Source organism: Mesoplodon mirus (genome assembly GCF_964341445.2).
Source record: "Mesoplodon mirus genome assembly, chromosome: 7".
NCBI classification, from domain to species: Eukaryota; Metazoa; Chordata; class Mammalia; order Artiodactyla; family Ziphiidae; genus Mesoplodon; species Mesoplodon mirus.
Window position 1 is genome coordinate 84,662,461 of NC_138983.1, and position 20,698 is coordinate 84,683,158.

Here is a 20,698-nt window from a genome sequence, read left to right on the forward strand (position 1 = left end):
CCCTCAGCTTTAGAGTCAAGCAAACCAGCATGGAGCAGCCAAGATGCCTCCTTTGTAAGTGTCCTTTTGGACAGGGAAACCTCCCAAGACCTGCCCCCGCTAGCAGATAAATACATTTGCAGATAAATTACCCATAGAATAACATACAAGATGGAAAAATATAAAGAAAAACTCTTGTTTGACAAAGTGCATTGGCAGCCAGGTTGTGCCCAGGACCATCCTTTTTTTTTTTTTTTTTTTTTTTGCGGTCGCGTGCCTCTCACTGTTGTGGCCTCTCCCGTTGCAGAACACAGGCTCCGTACGTGCAGGCTCAGAGGCCAAGGCTCACATGCCCAGCCGCTCTGCGGCATGTGGGATCTTCCCGGACCGGGTCACAAACCCGTGTCCCCTGCATCGGCAGGTGGACTCTCAACCACTGCGCCACCACGGAAGCCCCCAGGACCATACTTTGTAAATTATACCTCTCTCATCAAAGTATTACCTAGGGCTGCCATATTGCACAACTCCAGGGTCACCATTCACAACGTAGTCCATGTGGATGGCGCCCACTGAAGCTGTGCAGGACATAACCCGCAGGGCCATCTGCAATGCCCTGAAGAAACCGTTGATTAATCCCATAGAGTCTTGGCACCAGGCGTGGGAAATTGAAGTCCCAGAGTCAGGTGTGCTGCCGTGTTGTGGGTTTTGTTGGTTGTTGCCTTTACTCATGCTTTCTGAGCTCTGGGAAAAGGGGTGTGGAAACAAGCTGTGCTAGTCACAGTGGCGCCGTTCTTACAAGGCAGCTGAGTAAGGAAACCCACGTCACCCATATGTATCCATCATGTCTTTCTCTGTTCTGAAATACGGCAAAACGGATGGAAATGGCCAGAATGAAAAAGGAAGCCAGGCGCCACAAATGACGTGCCGAGTTGTTCCATGAGGGGGTTGACAGCTCCTTGTCGGCAGCCCCCATCCCCATGACTGCCTGTGTCCGGCCTTCCCTGTTGCCTGCTCTGCCCTGTTCCCAGTCCAGCCAGACTCTCCCACGTGGCTCCTGGATACTGTCTTCTGTCCCTGCAATGTCATGACGTCCTGTCTTGCGAGAAGAGCGCCCTCTGTCGGCCAATATTCCTTGCTGCTTTAATGGGGAAGCTCTGCAGAACACAATCGAGAAAGCAAGGCCTTTGGAGTTAGATGGACCCAAGTTGAAATGCCAGCTGCAACTGACTTTACCTTTCTGAGCTTCAATTTCCAATTTCTGCCAAGGAGCTACTCATTAATCCCAGGTCCCCTTTCCCCCTTCAGTTGTTTTTATAGAGGTCCCTGGGACCACCCCTATCATGGCATAAACTGAGGCTCAGAGAGTTTCAGTGACTTCCCCAAGGTTAGGCATCAATCATATAGATCCAGAGACAGGATTAAAAGCCAGCTCTCCTGAGTCCCTTGGAGGCTTTTCCTAATAGCACGAAGCATCGTGGGGCCGTGAGAGCCCAGGCAGGTCCTTCACTGCCCAGTGGTTAAGGAAGGTCTTGCAATTCCCAGTCCAACCTGCAATTTCACACTCTGACAGGGGATGATTCATTATGTGGGTAAAAACGAAAGCCACTGATAATAGAAGAAAATGCATTTTCAGTTATCTGGCTTCCTTGCTTGTTTGGCTCCACTAACTTTTTTTTTGGCTGCACCAATGCAGGATCTTAGTTCCTCAACCGGGGATCAAACCTGCACCCCCTGCATTGGAAGCGTGGAATCTTAACCACTGGACGGCCAGGGAAGTCCCTGGCTCCACTAACTTTTTTTCTTTAATTATTTTATTTATTTTATTTATTTATTTTTGGCTGTGTTGGGTCTTCATTGATGCGCGCGGTCTTTCTCTAGTTGCGGCGAGCGGGGGCTACCCTTCAGTGCAGTGCGCGGGTTTCTCATTGCGGTGGCCTCTCTTGTTGCGGAGCATGGGCTCTAGGTGCATGCGCTTCAGTAGTTGTGGCATGCGGGCTCAGTTGTTGTGGCTCGCGGGCTCTAGAGCACAGGCTCAGTAGTTGTGGCCCATGGGCTTAGTTGATCCGCGGCATGTGGGATCTTCCTGGACCAGGGCTCAAATCCCTGTCCCCTGCATTGGCAGGCGGATTCTTAACCACTGCGCCCCCAGGGAAGTCCATCCACTAACTCTTTACCAGGGATATTGCTGCCGTTCCTGGACAAATTCAGTTGCCCCCTTTCTTCTTCTTTTTTGACGATGGTGATCATACCTGATGGCTAATGTTTTATGCTCATTTATTATGGACCAGGAAGTGTTCCCAGCATTTCACGTGCACTATCTCACCCACTTCTCACAGACTAAGAAATGGCTGTTAGTATCCCTATGTCTTACAGACAAGGCACAGAAATGACACACTCGTCAGGGTCCCAGAGAAGGAGCAGAGCCGGGAGCCGGACCAGAGTCTGTGTGACGCCGGATCCCAAGGTCTTAACCCGAGGTCGGCACGTTATGGCCCAAGGCCAATGCGGGCCATCGCCTGCTTTTGTAAAGTTTCCTGGGAACACAGCCATCCCATTCATTTCAGTATTGCCTGTGTTGTCGGCTACAACGGCAGAGTAAGCTGGGCAGATCATATGGCCCACAGGGCTGGAAATGCTTACTGTCTGGCTCTACAGAAAACGTTTACCAGCCTCTGCTTGTAACATTATGCAGTACTGCCTCTTTCATTTGACTTGGTTTCTAAAAGAAGGACTTAAAATAGAGGGGGGAGCTGGGGAGAAAGAACTCACTCAGATTGAGCCTTACTGTGTGCCAGGAAATGTGCTGGTTAATTGCTTAAGTTTACTGAGGAATAAGAAGAAACAGACAAGCTGGAAAACTAAACTTTGAACAGTCTTTTCAATACCTCTTTTAAAAAGAGCTGGAAATATGTGGTTCTAAATATACATACACATAGATATGCATTTGCAAATATAGTAATAATATAATTACATTGACATGGATCTGATAAATATACTAGACATTAACATATTATATATACAACGGATGCATATTACAAATTTTGCCTGTTTCTTCAACTGGAAAGTTTTCTTTTAAAACTGTGGACTGTTGGGAATTCCCTGGTGGTCCAGTGGTTAGGACTCAGTGCTCTCACTGCTGAGGGCCTGGGTTCAATTTCTGGTCAGGTAACTAAGATCCCACAAGTGCACGGCGAGGCCAAAAAGCTAAATAAATAAAACTATGGAATGTCTTCCCTGAGTCACTTTTGAAGCAGAAATTTGGGATTTGTAGTCTGAAGCCTGCTGTAGCTAGAGAACTATTTATCTATCAAAGTTTCTCTAAGCAGCGTTTTACTACTTGTCTTATGATTGGTTCCTTGGTCTTAAATCATTCTTCTCTGGAGATGCTGCTTTACTTTTATAAGTTGAAAGGTAAATTTGGTGCATGATGACAGTCTGGTGGGTTTTATTTGAGCATGTCATAACCTTTAAAACAACTTTCACTCTGAGTACATAGTGATGCTTATGCTAAAGTCTCAGTAAGCATACTGTCCAGGAAATTTGATTGTTTGCAAGTGTCAGGAAACCAACTAAAACTAGCCTAGGCAAAAAAAAAAAAAAAAAAAACTCATGGAACTGAAAAGGCCAAAAGCTGCAGCTTAGGCCCAGCTGGATCCAGGCGCCATAATCATGGTCAGGAATCTGACTCTTTCTTCCCTGTTAGCTTCCCAATCTCAGACAGACTCTTGCCTCACCTGTAGGAAAGTAGCCACCAGCAGCCCCAGCATCCTACAAAGTAGCAGTTCCAGGGAAAGAGCCAGCATCTTCATTGGCAGTGGCTTGGATCACGTGACTTCCCCTGAACCAATCACTGAGGCCATGGGCCAGGAATGCTCTGATTGGCCAGGCCTGGGTTATGGCCTCACCCCTGGGGTGGAAGGGTCAGAATTCTATGGACTCAGGATTGTCAGGGAAAGGGTGTCTTCCCTGCAAAAAAATTAAGGTGCCCATCCAAAAGATGGAAGAAATGGATGCGGGGGAGGCAAAAACAAAGAAGATGTCCATGACATTAGGAAGCATTCCTATTGCCTAAGTGGAGCCTTCCTAACGGGATTTGCCACCAGGGATCTGGGGGGAGGAAAATGATGAATAATCCACTTTTCCATTGGAAAAGTCCCAGGCCAGTCTCCAAGGAAGCAGAGTTGCTCATTTCTCTCCTGTGGTGAACAGGTGTGATGAGAAGCTCAGAGTCGGGGCCTTAGTTGTCCATCCCCAAGAAGGGTGGTGTTTCCACATTCCTGGGACCTCTGAATAGGGCCCGTTGTTGAGGAGGATGTGGCTTTACTGTACCGGGGTTTGAGGAGCCGGCAACGGAGAGAATGACCAGAGAGCATGGTGCCCTTCAGAACAAAACCTGTTTCTTGTCAAGCTTTGTCATCTCCTACTTGACCTTGTAGGATTTCCTCTACCCTGTGCTCTTACAGGTCCTGTGGGGACTTACTTATGTGATGAGAACTCCTGAGGCTGGGTGTTTTATATTAAAGGCGATTTCCCGAGACCAGTGAAGTGGAGGGCACGGGGCAGCAGGCAGCCTCAGGCTCGGCCTCCGCAGCAAAAACTCACACAAAAGGACCCCTGAGGCTGTGTTGTCACCAGATGTCTACAGGCGATGCAGATGACATCGGGGGAGGTGGAGACGGGAGCGCGGGCTGAACCCTTAGCATCCTGCTGAGACAGAACCCGGACCCGGCCAGGAACCTGGCCGCGTCCTGCTTCCTCTGGCAGACCACACCCTTTGTTACCAAATCAGAACTACATTGCTCCTTCTCTGAACTTAGTTGATGATCATTCATTCATTCATTCATTCATTCCGTCTCTCTATCTGGCAAGACCGAATTGAAGCAGGCCAAGTCTACGGGTAGCAAAAGCTATTTGCAAAAATCTGGCTGTTTTCTCATTAGATTCTATTTCCCATTTTATGGACTGACCAGGAAGCTGATTAGAACTTGAAAGGAAAGGAAAAACCATAAGATTGAAGATTTACAAGAAAATGGGAAAATTAGATGGGCCAGATCTCCTTTAACACAGCTGGGAAAATCCCAAACGAATGGCTTTTCTGAATAGCTCAAAGAGACTTAATTCTTTTAAGTTCCAAAACCTAAAAATAATGTATAACTTGGCGGTTCTGTGTTCTAAATGTATAACCCTGATTTCTCACACTGAAACCCCGTACATGATTTACCCTTTTCTTGGGGACATAGAATTATTATCCGTCTCTGAGTTACGGTGACATCCCGGGACTTGTTGAGATAAAGGCCATTTGTCCTGGCACCATGTAGCCCCCTCTCCTGGCTTCTGAGTTCTACTGGCCATGTTTTCTAGTCTCCATTCTGTCTTTCCAGGTCCATGGCTCCTCCATGCTGCGGTCAGTGTGCCTGCTCGCCACCATCACCCCTACCCCCCAGGCCCTTCCATACTGTGGGAATTAAGCTCCACATCTATGTATGTTAAATTCTTCTGTAAGGAAGCCAGTCTCTTCTCCCTCCTTTATGTATTTACTCACTAATGTATCTATGTCAGTATGGATCCATGTATACTGATTTTACACTTTGAGTTATAATCCAATACTCATTAACTATTACTTTGCTCAAATTCTTCCAGCCTTGGCCACTGGGGGCTCTTTCAGGTTGGTTGCTGTGTCCTTGAGCATCTCCCCACCTTTTCGTTTTGGGCACTTCCTTACTCTCTGCTGTTACAAGATGTGCCAGGCTTATCATGTATTTTCCGCATCCCAGCCCCAGAATCAAAGTGCTTTTTATTTACACTATATTTGCCAACTGTTCAGCTCAGTCAGCGAACACCTACCATGAGTAGTAGGCACTCTGCTGGGTGCCAGCACAGCCAGCAATTGGCTGGTAAATATTTAATGACCAGCTCTCTGGAAAAAGTAAAGTATATGGGTGCATAGCATAAGGTTTACTGATATAAAGAATGTGTAGCACAGTCTTTCCATGTAACAAGAAATGCAGTACTCTTTCTTGTAAATTCTATATAGCCAGCTGAGTCTCACAGAATGCTTTCATTGACTTTAGCCAAACTCTTGTATCCATAGCCAATTTCTCATTGCAGTTGACGAATGAGAGAGTTCCCAACCTGAGCACTCGTGGGTATTTTTGGATATTTTGGATTTATGAATAATACAAGTGAAAAAAGAAAGACGTTAGAACTTCACATGTTCATCAGTGACATGAGTGACTTTGTTGCTGCATCAGATAATAATTTTCAAATACTCGAAGAACGTTTCCTCAATTTTTTTTCTATTCATAACATAATGGCTAAGACACAACATGCTTTTGTATAATCTGCATTGTTAACATTTTCTCCATTACCATCTTAAGTCTAGGCAATCAACAAAACAAACAAAGAAACAAAATCAAACTCTACATGAACCACCATTATTAAACCTATTTATAAAATTTTTAAAAATCAAGCCCTGATTTATAGCATTTCCTGATTTCTATGGTGTAATACGCCCTCCACGGTCAATTTCAAGCTCCCAATGACACATCCCTGAATACAGAGATGGAAAGAGAGGTGTGGTAACACATCACTGTGTAGCATTTCCAACAGAAACATATAGTAGAGTGAAATAACCTCAAGAGCATAGGTAATAATAAAATAGAGTAAAATAATTAGGAAGGGGTGAGTTTTAAGTTTGTATCACCTTTGTTTCTGATATAATTTAAGTGTAAATTTATGTAAGTTAATTCTTATTAATGGCTGTGTTTATCAACCAGTTGGCAAAATTCCTGGACATTTAACAATCGGTTCTCGTGGGCGGGTACCAGCTGACCACAGGACTCCTCTGGTACAGCAGTAAACATACCAGAGGTCTTCCCGGATGGAGGCTGGGGTCCTCTGAGCTGCTTCCAGGGTGTGGCATGTACCAGATGAATAACACTTCCATAAGACAGTTGTCAGTGTTCCTAGAAAATCCCATTTCTAAGTAGCCCATGTGATGTCTTGTGGTTTTTCACACCATCTAATGTTCATTTCCTTTTTTTAACTCGGAAAATATCCTATCATTCACTAACCAATCATCTAAGATCCGTTTGTGAGTATGGAAAGCAGGTAATAAATCATGACTTCGAGTAACCTAGAAGTCCTAAGAGCACAGGTACTGGAGTCCAATAGTGTCACCACTTCCTGGCTGTGAGACCTTGGGCAAGTCATTTAACCTCTCTGAGCTTCAGTTTCTTAATTCACACAATGAGGGGTAAAATGCCTCCTGCAAGATTATTCTGGAGATCAGATGAGATGACATGCATTAAGTGCCCAGCACAGTCTGTGGCACATCTGTGGCTTCTCTACACAGTGGCTCATAGCCGTTGTATTGTCCACAATGACTTACAAATGGCAGAGCGCATAACAAGCTCTCCAAGGGCAAGGTCTAAGTTTCCACCTTCTCTGCAGGCTCCAGGGCTTCCTGGCAGAATTCATGTGTACTGTAGGCACTCGATGTGCAAACTACTTCGAATGTTTTTTAGGGTCTCCCGTTCAACTTATACTCTTTACAGGGTTAGAAGCAGATATTGGAGAAATAACACAAAGAACAAGTAGATAATTTGAAAGAAAATGGATAGTGACTTCTTGAGTAAATCATTGACCCGTGTTTTTTAAAGCTAATATAAATTCAGTCGTGGTGTGGTCGTGGTTAATCCAGGTGGTTGACAACTTGCTATTTTAAAGGTAGTATGGAAAAGAAATCAGGAGTATCACATATGCTATCTCAAAAACAAAACAAAAAAACCAACCATGGCAACATACCATATGGTCAGAGAACAGACACAAAGAAAGAGAAAAGGCATTAGTGTGTATTTTTAAACTAAAGTTTCTAAAAACAGACTTGGGGACTTCCCCGGTGACACAGTGGATAAGAACCCACCTGCCAATGCAGGGGACACAGGTTCGAGCCCTGGTCCGGGAAGATCCCACATGTTGCAGAGTAACAGCCCGTGCACCACAACTACTGAGCCTGCGCTCTAGAGCCCACGAGCCACAACTACTGAGCCCATGTGCCCCAGCTACTGCAGCCCATGTGCCTAGAGCCCACACTCCGAAACAAGAGAAGCCACCGCAAGGAGAAGCCCATGCACCACAACGAGGAGTAGCCCCTGCTCGCCGCAACTAAAGAAAGCCTGCACATAGCAACGAAAACCCAACACCGCCAAAAATAAATAAATTTAAATCTAAACTAAAAAAATAATAAAAACAGACTTGTTGATAACTGACATTGACCCCATGCTTCCTGTACAGCCCAGAGCTGGCTTTTAAATGTGAGTCTTTTTCTTATGTTTGCTTTTCTCCCTGCCTGTTTCATTGTAGTTACCATCAGCAATTTCTGAGAAAACCTTGACCGTCCCTGTGATAGAGCAAGCCGGCAAACTAGAGAAAACCCACTTTAACCATCCAACTAAAGCTACCCTCAACCAACACGCTTCAGAGAAAAAAAAAACACTTTATTTTTTAATTTTTAAACCCGAAGAGCTTGGAGTCTGCTGCATTTACACATCTTTGGCTCCTTCCCCATAGGGGCCCTATCGTTCGGGCTCTGTGTGCTGCAAGCGACAGAAACCAGCTCTAGCCGGCCTCAGGGATGGAGCACTTCAGGGTAGCACCCGAGCCAAGGCTCAAAACCAGCTTCCTTATTTTCCCCACCATGTTCACAGCAGCATAGTTACAATAGCCAAGAGGTAGAAACCATCCAAATGTCCGTGACGCTTAATGGATAAACAAAATACACTCTAAACTGTATGATGGAATATTGTTTAGCCTTAAAAATGAAGGAAATTCTGACATGGATGAACCTTGAGGACATTATGCTAAGTGAAATACGCCAGTCACAAAAAGACAAGTACCATGTGATTTCACTTATTTGAGGTACTTGGTACTTAGAGTAGTCCAATTCATAGAGACAGAATGTTGGTCACCATGGCTGGGTGGCGGAGGGAATGGGGAGTTGTTGTCTAATGGTTAATAGAGTTTACGTTTTGCAAGACAAAAAAGTTCTGGAGATCCATCTCACAGAAATGTGAAAATACTTAACACCACTGAACTATTTACTTTAAAATGGCTAAGATGATAAATTTTATGTTGCAGGTTATTTACCACAATTTGAAAAATAAATAAACAGCTTCCCTCTCTCCATGTCTGGACTCCACTCCCTCATGCTGGCTGCATTCTGAAGTCCCACCAGGTCACTCCAGATCCTGGTGTCCAGCCAAGTCTTCTTGGGTCTCCTTGGCTCTGATTGGATCACTTGCCCCACCACTGAACCAATCAGTATGTCCAGGGAGTGTGATTGGTTGATTGCTTAGCCCCACCCACAGCAATGGGCCAACAGATTGGGAGGGAGATTCCTGGAATTTCCAGAAGAGCCAGGTGGGTTGCGGCCTGTCCACTACGGCAGTGAACCACTTGAGGCATGAGATATGACCACTCCCTTCAGCACCCTGGCAGTTAGTGGGCAGTGAGGCACATCTACCTGAGCATCCCAGCACAAAAGGGAATTCCTCCACACTACCCGTGGTCTCTCGATTTGTTTTCTATCAGGCGGGGGTAAAACATATTCAAATTTCCCCCTTCCCACCTTCAGCCCTTTCATTCGATAAATCTTTATTAAATCGATGAGGAAAGGTTATAGGAATGATTGAGGCAAGACAGCCCCAGAGGAGAGGACGGGAAGGGATCGGATGGATGGAGAAGTGAGTGCAAGGCAGGAGCAGGACACCTCAGCTTCTGAAAGGAGAGAAAGGAAGAAAGCTTAGGTGGAGACCGAGGTGCCCACAGTGGAGAGAAATTCGGATCTTCATATAAGGTAACAGAGTTCTGGAACACTGCCAAGTCCGTTCCTGAGACAGGTTTCAACGGGGCCAGTGTCATCATAAATGCTGGGCCAGGTGTCACCAGGCAATTGGAGTTTGATTTTCCCGAACAGTGTTCTCCCTGACTCCAAAAAAGTCTTCAGGGGAATTCACCGGATTCTTGACTTGGCTGGGAAAGACTGTAGCTAAAAGACTGGTTTGGGAACCTGAGTGAGTGGAGAACCTTCCTCTTGAATACAATCCAGCTGGAGCTATAGGAAGTTCTGTCTGCCAGTGCTCCTATTTCGGAAGCATTCTGTCCGTTTCTCATTACGTGTCTGCAGTCTGCAGAAAGAGAAACGTGACCGCCACAGGCGGCAAACCTTTGAACTTAGCTTCTTCCTTGAAAAGTGTGTTTTTTTCTGCCAAGAGACTGGGGGCGGGGCAGAGAAGGGAGAGAGAGACAGAGAGGGAAAGAGCTTTCCAGAACTCCAGTCCCACCACCCTCTCCACCACCACCTGAGCTTGGTGAAGTCCTTAACCTCTCCAAGCCTCATTTGTAAGCTAGGAATAAGGAGAGCTCCTCCCCTTCAGGGCTATCGCGAGAAATCGGTGAGTAATTACAGTAAATGGTAGCATTCACGATGTCACGGTTTAACCACTAGGCTCGGGGAGGGATGGCCACAACAGCATTAACCAAGACAAAGCCAGGTGTCAGCACCTCTCAGCATTTGCTTCTCCCGGTATAGATGGATTTTGATGTGCTCTCTAATGAAAGTAGCTACAGACATCTTCCGCTGGATCAGATGAAAAGAGGTTCCCTTGATAGATATTTATGGAGCTTCTGGCAAGAATCAGATGTGGCAGATGTTGAGGATCACAGGTTAATGAGCCAGTTGGGGTGCGAGCCAGTTGGGGTGCCTGCCACCCCAGAGCTCTCGGCTTCGGGGAACAGGTGGAATGGGAGTGCCAGGGAGACACACAGTGTGGACGTGTGTGTCCTGGAGAGCTGGGCTTGAATCTCGGAGATGTGTTCATTCATTCTTTCAACCAGTATTTAAGGACCTACTGTGTATGTGCCAAGGGTTTATTCTAGGAGCTGAGGATACGGTGCTGAGCAAGGTAGACAAAAAGCTGTCAGCCTATCAGAGCTCAGAGGTGGCGTTGTACCAGCTCAGAAGCTCACTGCCAAATCTGTAATCCTGGGAAAGTCACTAGGTCTTGCTCAGCCTCGGGCTCGTCACAGAGCATCAGGGGTATTAAATGAGGTAATGCATGTGAATCTCTTGACTGGGTGCCTGGCACGAAGGCTGCACCCAATAAATGGTGGTGCGATAGTGTGCAAGGTGACCTATGGTGGGGACCAACATCCCAAATTTGGGGAGTCTGGGAGGGCTTCCTGGGAGAAGTGACTTATACGCCGAAATCTAGGGCAGCAATTATGTCGCCGGGACAGAAAGGTGAAGACCACCCCAGCTGCTCGTAACCTCCCCTGACCCTCTTGTCTGCCCCTGCAGGTCTCCTTCCCATGGGTCAGGGGCCCAGCACCTTGGCCAAGGCCACAGCCACCTTGGGCCACCCAGCAACTGAACCAGTCACCCTCACCACCACAGACCCCCTTCTACCCGGGCATCTGGCCAGCGCCAGTGCAGAGGAGCTGGTCGCAGGGGTCCCCCGAGCCCCCCATGGTCCCACCAGCCTCCCACAGGCAGCCCATGAGTGCCAGCAAGAAGATGTTCTCCTTCGAGGTGGACAGAGCCGCCCACAGCGTTCCCATCATCAGGCAAGGTACTCATGGGCGCTTCCTTGGTGGCTTAGGGGAGGGGCTTTTGCTAGGAGGATGGGTCTCAGTTTCTGCTTTCCCCTTTTTTTAAAAATTTTTATTGAGGTGCAGTTGATTTACAGTGTTGTGTTAGTTTCAGGTATGCAGCACACTGAATCTGTTCAACATATACATGTATCCACTCTTTTTTAGATTCTTTTCCCATATAGACCATTACAGAGTATTGAGGAGAGTTCCCTGTGCTATCCAGTAGGTCGTCCTTAGTTATCTCCTTTATTTATAGTATTGTGTATGTCAATCCCTCTCTTCCAATTTATCCCTCCCCCCTCTTATTCCCGGTAACGGTAAGTTTATTTTCTACATCTGTAACTCTATCTCTGTTTTGTAGATAAGTTCATTTGTACCTTTTTTTAGATTCCACATATAAGCAATATGGTATGATATTTGTCTTTCTCTGGCTTTTGCTTATGTTCTCTGGTTCTGAAGTAGAACATAATCAAATGTGAAAAAATTGGGATAAGCAGAAAGTTAGAAAACAGTAAAAGATAAGCTGTCACCCTTATCACCAGAATTCTCCCTGTTGACTTTTTGGTACAAACTCCTCCAAGACTGTGCTCTGCCCATCTGCACACATCAGTACCTCTGTGGTGAGTGTGTGTGTGTGTGTGTGTGTGTGTTTGTACATATATATGAATATATATGAATGTGTATCAGAATCTAAATTTATATACTTCGACTCCGATGTACAGACATATTGGTAACTGAAATCCCTCTTGCCTTAAGAGGTTTTTAAATATCTTATTACCATTTTACAGGTAAGAGGAGACTGAGGCTTATGGAGAAAATTACTTCTCCGGAGGTTATGTATTCAATCTAATCTAATCTAACGCTTTTCAGTCAAATTTAAGGCTGGTTATCTCAGTGACTGTCACTCACAGCCTGGTCACTTTGGGAACACACAGCCATCAGGGTTTCCTTCTCCCCCCTCCCCCCGAGAAGGCCTCATGGCATTTGGGGAGGAGACTTCCTGTCTGTCACCATCCTCTCGGCCTTGCCAGCCTTACTGGCAGAGTAGCTGGGTCGACTTAGTCCCTGGCATGATTCGCAGGTTTCTTCTGTGGCCACTGGTGTGAAGGTCCCATTCTCTGTTTTCTGCGTCCCAGCCCCAGACCCCTCTGAGTCCCCAGGCCTCTCGATGCCTCCACACCCTTCCCTGGTCTCACTCAGGACCACTCACCTAGTCACTTCCCTCAGCCATTCAAATAATAGTTATTATTCTGAAATATACAGACTAAGGGGCAAATGAAAGGTATCTCTGCAGTTTACATAATCATCATCATCATCTAAGGAATGCTCATGTACCTACGACCCAAGTTAAGAAATTACTCAGCCATTTCCCCCCAGCATTTTAATGTGAAAACTTTCAAACATACAGCAAAGCAAAAAGAATTTTACAGAGACAGCTCTCCTCCTAATTCTACCGCTAACACTTTGCTGTACTCTTTATTACATTTCTGTCTACCCATCCTTCTTGTCCTGCATTAATCCATCTTATTTTTTGGATGCATTTCAAAATAAATAGCACACATCTGTAGTCCTCCCCCTAAATGCTTTAGCACATATACCATTAACTAGAATTCAACATTTTTGTCTCCTTCATGTAAAATGAACACACAATGTGTATTAGTTATCATGATTGCATAACAAATTCTCCCCAAACGTAGCAGCCTAAAGCAAAAATCAAACATGTGTTATCATCTATACGGTTTCTGTGGGTCAGGAATTTGGCAGCAGCTTAGCAGGACAGCTGTGGCTCAGGGTCCCTCGTAAGGCTGCAGTCATCTGAAGGCTTGACCTGGGCCACAGGATCCACTTCCAAGATGGCGTGCTCACATGGCTGTCAGCAGGAGGCCCCGGCTCCTCACCACATGGGCCTCCCCAGAGAGTGGCTCGAGCATTCCCATGACACGGCAGCTGCTCCTCCTGAGCAAGTGATCCTGGAGGACAAGATGGAAGTGGCAACATCTCTTGTGACTAAGCCTCAGAAGTCATGCTCTGTCATTGCTGCAATATCCTGCTGGTTACACAGGGCGTCACCCTCCAGTGTGGGAGAAGACTACACATGGGCCTGAAGACCAGGAGGTGGGGATTATCAGCAGTCATCTTGGAGGCCGGCTACCACAGCCTGCCCTCGGGTCCTCAATGATTCACACTCCTCCTCCTCTCTCCCGAGGCCCCCCAAAATCTCACCCCAGTAACAGCATCGGCTCAAATTCCAGAATCTCGTCTAAATCAAGTCCAGGTACAGATGGGGCTCATGGGTGTAGTACCTTACATTCAGCTCATCAAGTACTACTTCCAGAAATCTGAAGACCTCTGAACAAAGGGTCTGTCCGTCATACACCCAGCATATATTGGTGGGACAGACATAGCATAACTGCTACATACACTCCTCTTGTTCCAAAAGAAGAAAAACAGGAAACACACAGGAGTCACTGGCCCAAAGCAGTTCTGAAGTCCAGCTGGGAAAATATCGGCAGTTCCTTGATTGGGCTTCAGTCCAACTCTTGTCCAGAAATGACTTTCCAGGGCTCTTGGGTCTGCCCGCTGGTCCCTGAGTTCCGCCTTCTGAGTCGTCCTCCCTTTCCTATGAAAGGTGTCCCATGGATGTGGCTGCATAGTTTTATAGCCTGCTTCCTGCCTGTAGAAGCTTGGTTGTCCAGACGCTTCTTTGACTTTTGTGGGTCTCTGTCAGTCTGAGTTGGCAGTGCTTCTTATTGGGGTTCATCCTATTAGGCAAAAACCACGCCCACAGACTTTTTTGGACCCAAGCCCTTCCACCATGGACTTCTGCAAAGACTGACAAAGGACAGAAGCTTCTTAGAAGCCCAGTTTTTTGACCGAAGGGTTCTCCTGGACACTGCCCTGGATCTGTATTCTTAACAAAGGATTTTACAACCACACCCTCAGCTTCTTCTCTAGACTGTGTTTTCTTGAGAGTGCCCTTGATTTGATCTTTGCCCAGAACCTGTTTCTTACATTTCATTTGCCACCGGGAGAGGCAGGGAATTTTCAAGCCCAGAGCATTGCCCTGGTTTAACAGCCCTTCCTTTAACTGTCTCTCCCCCTCACATTTCACTATAAGTAGCAAGAAGTAACCAGGCAGCACCTTCCAAGACTCTGTCTGGGACTCTCTCTAGCTAGACCATTCAGCCTCATCACAAACATTTTCTACCTTCCTCATGACCACAGGCAACGTGTTAGGAACCCTTCTGCCACCACCTGACAAGGATCCCTTAACCCCAGTAACATTTTCCTCACTTTCCTGGAACCCTTCCCTCACTGCCTCCTCAAAGGCCATCGGGCTTCTACTAAGACTCTTCAGGCTTTCTCAAAGACTCTTGGCCAAAGTCCTCCAGCTTCTGGCCACTGTTCCATCCCAAACCACTCCACATTGTAGGGTTTTTGTTAAATTTTCCACCACTCCTGGTGCCCAAACCTGTATTTGCTACTTATTGTTGCATAACAAATTACTGCAGGATGTAATGGCCTAAAACAACAGTAAACATTTATTATCTCATAGTTTCTCTGCGTCAGGAAGTTGGGAATGGCTTAGCTGGGGGATTCTTGCTCAGGATTTTTCATGAAGTTGCAGTAATGGTGTTGGCTGGGGCTGTGGTCCTCTGGAGGGTTGTCTGGGGCTGGAGGACCCACCTCTAGAATGGTTCACTCACATGGCTTTTGGTAAGAGGCCTCAGTTCTTCACTAAGTGCACCTCTCCATACGTTGCTTGAGTATCCTCAAGCTGCCAGCTCCTCCAGACAAGTGGTCCTAGCGAGTGAGGCAGAAGCTGCAATGCCTTTTATGATCTAACCTCAGGAATCAAACTGTGTCATTTCTGCAATATCCTTGGTTACATAGAGAAGCTTTGTTACGGACTGAATTGCATTCCCCCAAAATTCATATGCTGAGGCCTCAATCCCAATATCGCAGAATGTGACCATATTTGGAGATAGTGTATTGAAATAGATGAGTAAGTTCAAATGAGATGATTGGGTGGGCCCTAATCCAAGGGCTGGTGTCCTTGTAAGAAGAGAGAGAGAGACGCCAGGGATGCACGTGCACAGAGAAAAGGGCATGTGAGGACACAGCAGGAAGGTGGCCGTCTGCAAGCCAAGGAGAGAGGCCTAACCCTGCCCACACCTTCATCTTGGACTTCCAGCCTCCAGAACTGTGAGAAAATGAATTTCTTTTGTTAAGACCTCCTGTGGTGTTTTGTTATGGCAGCCCAAGCTAACTAACATAAAGTCCATCCAGTATTGCAGAGGATGATGCAGGGGTCTGAATACCAAGAGACAAGAAGCAGTGGGGCCATCTTGGAGACTGCCTACCACACCCTGAAAGGTGTAGATCTTGAATGTGTTCACTGAGTTTTGCCAGTCGTGCACACCTATGTAACCCAAATTCCTATCAAGATATAGAACATTACCATCACCCCAGAAAGTTCCCTCATGTCCCTCCCCAGTCAATTCCCAGCCCCAGGCCCCAGAGGCACCCACTCTTCTGAATTCTTTTCCCGCCATGGATTAGATATTCCTGTTCTAGAATCTCAAGTACACAGAACCATGTAGTACATGTTCCTTTGTGGAAGGCTTTTTTCACTCAGCATAGTATTTCTGAGATTCATTCATTTTGTTGTATGCATCATGTTCTGTCTTATGAACATATATACAGGGTTTTGGGGTTTTTTTTTTAATGCGTCCTTTGGACACATGGCACATGGGCTGTTTCTTTTCTTTTTTTCACTCCGCCATTTAAATTTTTCCACTGTAATCACCGGTTTCTCCAGTGCCATGTTGAACTTGGGGCTTCTCTAAAGGACTTGCATTCCCCCTGGAGAAATGAAGGATGAGTCGAATGGCTTAGAGTCCCTCACATCTACCTGGGCTCTATCTCCTCAGCCTCTCAGCCAGGTCTCATGTTTCCAAACGTTTGCCCTCGTTCCCCTGACACTCTCGCCATCCTCAGAAAAGGACTTTCATCTTCCCGTGTCATGGGGAGTTCCTTTCTGTCTGGGCCTCTCTACTCCACGCTTTAGAGAAAACTCTGTGCTCCAGTCCTCCATGCTGTCTCTTGACAGAAAACACCTCTTTTTAAGGGTTCCGAGAAAGCTCTTTCCTCTCTTAGCAAAGCTGGGCTCTTCCAATTAAATTGGTTTACTGTTAGACTGTCACCTTGCTTTAGACTTGAAAAATTCTATTTGAAAACCCAAAGCCAAGGATTTATTTACTGCAGATCAGGTCAGGGTTTCTCAATCTTGGCACAGTGACAGGTGGGTCGCATAACTCCTTGTTGAAGGATCTGTCCTGTCCACTGTAGAGTGTTTAGCAGCATCCTTGACTCCTACCCACCAGAGATACCAGTAGCAACACCACCACCACCCCCACTAACTGTGGTTCTCAAAAATGTCTCCAGACGTTGTCAAAAGTCAGAACGTCATTTTGCCTGGGGGAAAACTCACCCTGTTCTAGTTAATACTCATCCTTCCTGTACCACAAGGCAATAAAACGTCAGCTCCAAGGCCAAATCTTAATGGCAAGAGCTCATGGGAGGTGGGGAAGAATTACTGAGAAAAGAAAATATGTGGAGTGACTTATTAAAATAGCATCTTGACTCATATATATATATATTTTTTTCCCAATAATGGGATCATATGAACCTAACATAGGTAACCTTTTTTTTTCTTTTTTTGGCCGTGCCGCTCAGCTTGCAGGATCTTTGTTCCCCAGCCAGGGATGGAACCTGTGCCCCCTGCAGTGGAAGCACAGAATCCTAACCACTGGACTGCCAAGGAATTCCCTACCTGATTTTTAAAATTCAATAATATATCATAAACATCTTCCCACTTCAATACATTGACTGCATAGTGGTTAAAAGCATAGGCTCTGAATCCAACAAACTTAGGTTCATCCCTTGACTCTACCACTTACCAGCTGTGTGTCCTTGAGCAGATGACTTGACGTCTCTGTGCCTCATACCTCTCACGTATAAAATGGAGATGGGAATAATAATGCCTATCTCACTGGGTTGTTATGAAGACGAAATCGTATCCTGCGTGTAAGTGCTGAGCACAGCGCCAGGTGCATAGCGAACATTCAGTAAATATTAAAATATTTAATATTTTAATATTTAAATTTTAATATTTTAATAATTTTAATATTTAAATTTTAAATATTAAAATTTAAAAATTAAGTTATTACCTATCCATGATTGTTATTTAACTTTTATTTACAACTTACAATGTCTGAAAGACACAGTTAAGGTGCACACATACTGCCCCTGCTGCAGACTGGTGATTATTGGAGCGCACCAGGACAGCTGGGGGTTGTTAAAATATTAAAGTAACTTCCCTGCCCTTTGGCCAACAGCTCATGCCCGAAAATTCTTAAAGTGCCTGCGTCCCCATATCCGCCTTCCCACCGCCCCAGCCCTCCCGACCCTCCCTGGGGCTTCTCCCCACTGGGACCTCCGAAGGATCCGGCAGCTAGAGTTAAGCCAGTTTGGTCATACATGGCCCTTAGGTTCTTTCTGATAAATAACAGTAGCCGGTAAAGAAGTTTGGGGCAGGTGAGGGGTAACTGCTCCAGCACCTCCCTGCCTGGGTGTAAGGAAAGCGAGTCTCAGAGCAAATTCTAGCCCCACAAAGACTTTCGGTAAACACACCTTCCCTAATAAAGGGACCCCATCGATCAGCCTGTTCTGTAAGTTTTATGAAGTCCCCACTCCGGCCATCATCTTGCGGGGAAGGGTCCCTCAAGACAGCCACGACAGGGTTGCAGAGGCAGCCGGAGTCACCCCTAGAGATGGCATCAGATGCCAGAACTCTAAGCTGAGACTGGACAGGGGCCCATTTAGGGTCAGACCCCGTGGCCCTCCCTGGGGACACAGGCCAGGCAGTACCTTCCTCCAGTGAGAGCCGATTTCTTGAGGAATCTGAAAACAGATCAAGTCTTCCTCCTGAAAATTCAGTTTCCAAATTGACATACACAATCAGTGTAAAATAAACCCCAGATTTCAAAGGCTTCATGCCTCGAAGAAAAAGAATATAAAATATCTCCATATTTTTTGTCGATTACGTGTTGAAATGATGTTTTTTTAATGTATTGGGTTAAATCAAATTGATCATTAAAAAATTCATCTCTCCTTTTTACCTTTTTAATGCGACTACTAGAAAATTGAAAATTGCATTCTGTAGCTCCCTTTATTTCTCTATCAGGCACTGCTGCTCTAGTCAGTTAGGACTTAGCTGCTCAGGATCCAAGAGAGTCAGATGGGGGCAGTGAGCTTCAAATAAAAGTTTTCTAATCATGGACCTAGCTGGGGAGGTGGAGGGAGAGAAAATGGGCAGCTGCTGAAGTTCCAGGCCCTTGTGTTCCTCGTGCCCCAGGAAACACTGTGGCCAGGGCTGCTCATTCAACACGCAAGGCTGTGCATTCTCCGGGCACCACAGGCCATCAGCTATGTCCACTAGAGGTTCTGGGGTCCACAAAGAGGTTTGAGACCTGGCTGGGGGGCAGGAATCTTTGATTCTAAAATGCATAAATAAAAAAGGCAGAAGCAAAATGAATAAATGATGAATGTCCACAAACATGATAGTGCGTGCTTCATTCATCATTAATGTTAATACTCATTAAAGTTTCATCACCACTGAAAACAATTTGTTCAGTTTCTCACTTCACAGGAAGATAAGAATGTGCAGTGACTGTCCAGAAACCATAGTCACTTGGAAATTTAAAATACGCTGCTTGGGCCCAAGTGGTTTCACAAGTAGAATTATAGAAATCTTTACAAACGTTTCTACACCAAGAAAATGGTTTCTACACCATTCAGTGTTGATGTGAGTGAATTGCGAGATGTCTGATGTGATACAGAGTGGGGCCCCCAAACACAATGCCATATTCCCCGAAAGTCATATAAACAGGCCTTGTAATATTGGGGTAAATAAGAAAAAAATTAGGAAAGCTTAAATGTCTATCAAGTGGATCCTAGTTAAACACGTTTGGCACACTTGGACAATGGACCACAATGCTACCCTTGAAAAGGACCCAGTACAGCTTCAAATACTGACATGGGAAGATGTTTTTCATATTGTTAGCTGAAAAGTAAGCTGGATAAGAATCTCTGACATGTAAATGCATTTTTGTTTTTTGAAAAGATATGACTGCAATAAAAAATATATAGCTAATGTTTAGTGCTAAATGATCTACATGAGGGGTCAGCAAACTTTTCCTGTAAAGAGCCAGATAGTAAATACTTTAGGATTTGTGGGTCACATGGTCTGTGCTGCAACTAGTCAGCTCTGCCTTTGTAGCTGGGAAGCAGCCATAAATAATATGTAAATCAATCACTGTGGCTGTGTTGCAATAAAACTTTATTTACAAAAATAGGCAGAAGGCCAGATTTGGCCGCAGGGCCATAGTTTGCCAACCCCTGCTCTATATCATTATTCTATTTAATCTCCAGATAGCCCTTTATAGCAGAGACTATCAGTGATCCTAAATTATGGATGTGGAAACGAAGGCTTAGAAAGAGCAAATGACTTGCCCAAGGTCATCACCTCTTATGCGGCATAGAAAAATGTCTGGAAAGAGACACACCACAGTGCATCAGTGCAGTTAATGCTGGGGAAGAGAAATGAGGCAGCTCTTACCCTTTCCTGTCCTCCTGTAATGCTTTCAGTGCATAAGTCTCATGAATGTGAACGTTAATCTGAAAATATTTTTTAAGACTTTGGGGAAACTCACAGTCTCCTCTGCATTCTCTGTTGATCTTGTGTGTTAGTGTGGACCAACGCGGCGGAACTGTCGGAACAATCAGTGGCCGAGGAAATTCCTGGGGCAGAGCCCTACAGAGAAATTTTTGTGGACCAGGACCTGGCCCAGTATGATAAGGTGAGGGGTCTCGGGGAAGCACAGAGCTACAGCAGCAAGAGGGACCATGGAGAGATTGCCACTGCCTCTTGTTCTCTGTGTCTCAAGGACCGTCCCTTTTTCCTACTTCCAAGAAACCACCTCTTCCTCCCAAGACATTCAGC

General features: G+C 45.7%; 1 protein-coding gene across 1 annotated transcript in view; it reads left to right on the plus strand.

Annotated features, from left to right (window-relative positions):
- Positions 1 to 20,698, plus strand: part of LOC309808023 (forkhead-associated domain-containing protein 1-like) — a gene marked incomplete at both ends in the record, with an annotated part of 321,911 nt that overhangs the window by 24,111 nt on the left and 277,102 nt on the right. The window contains 2 exons of the mRNA XM_082628037.1: positions 11,339 to 11,609; positions 20,446 to 20,555. Coding sequence (XP_082484163.1) covers positions 11,339 to 11,609; positions 20,446 to 20,555 — 381 coding nt within the window. The remainder of the gene's footprint in view (positions 1 to 11,338; positions 11,610 to 20,445; positions 20,556 to 20,698) is intronic.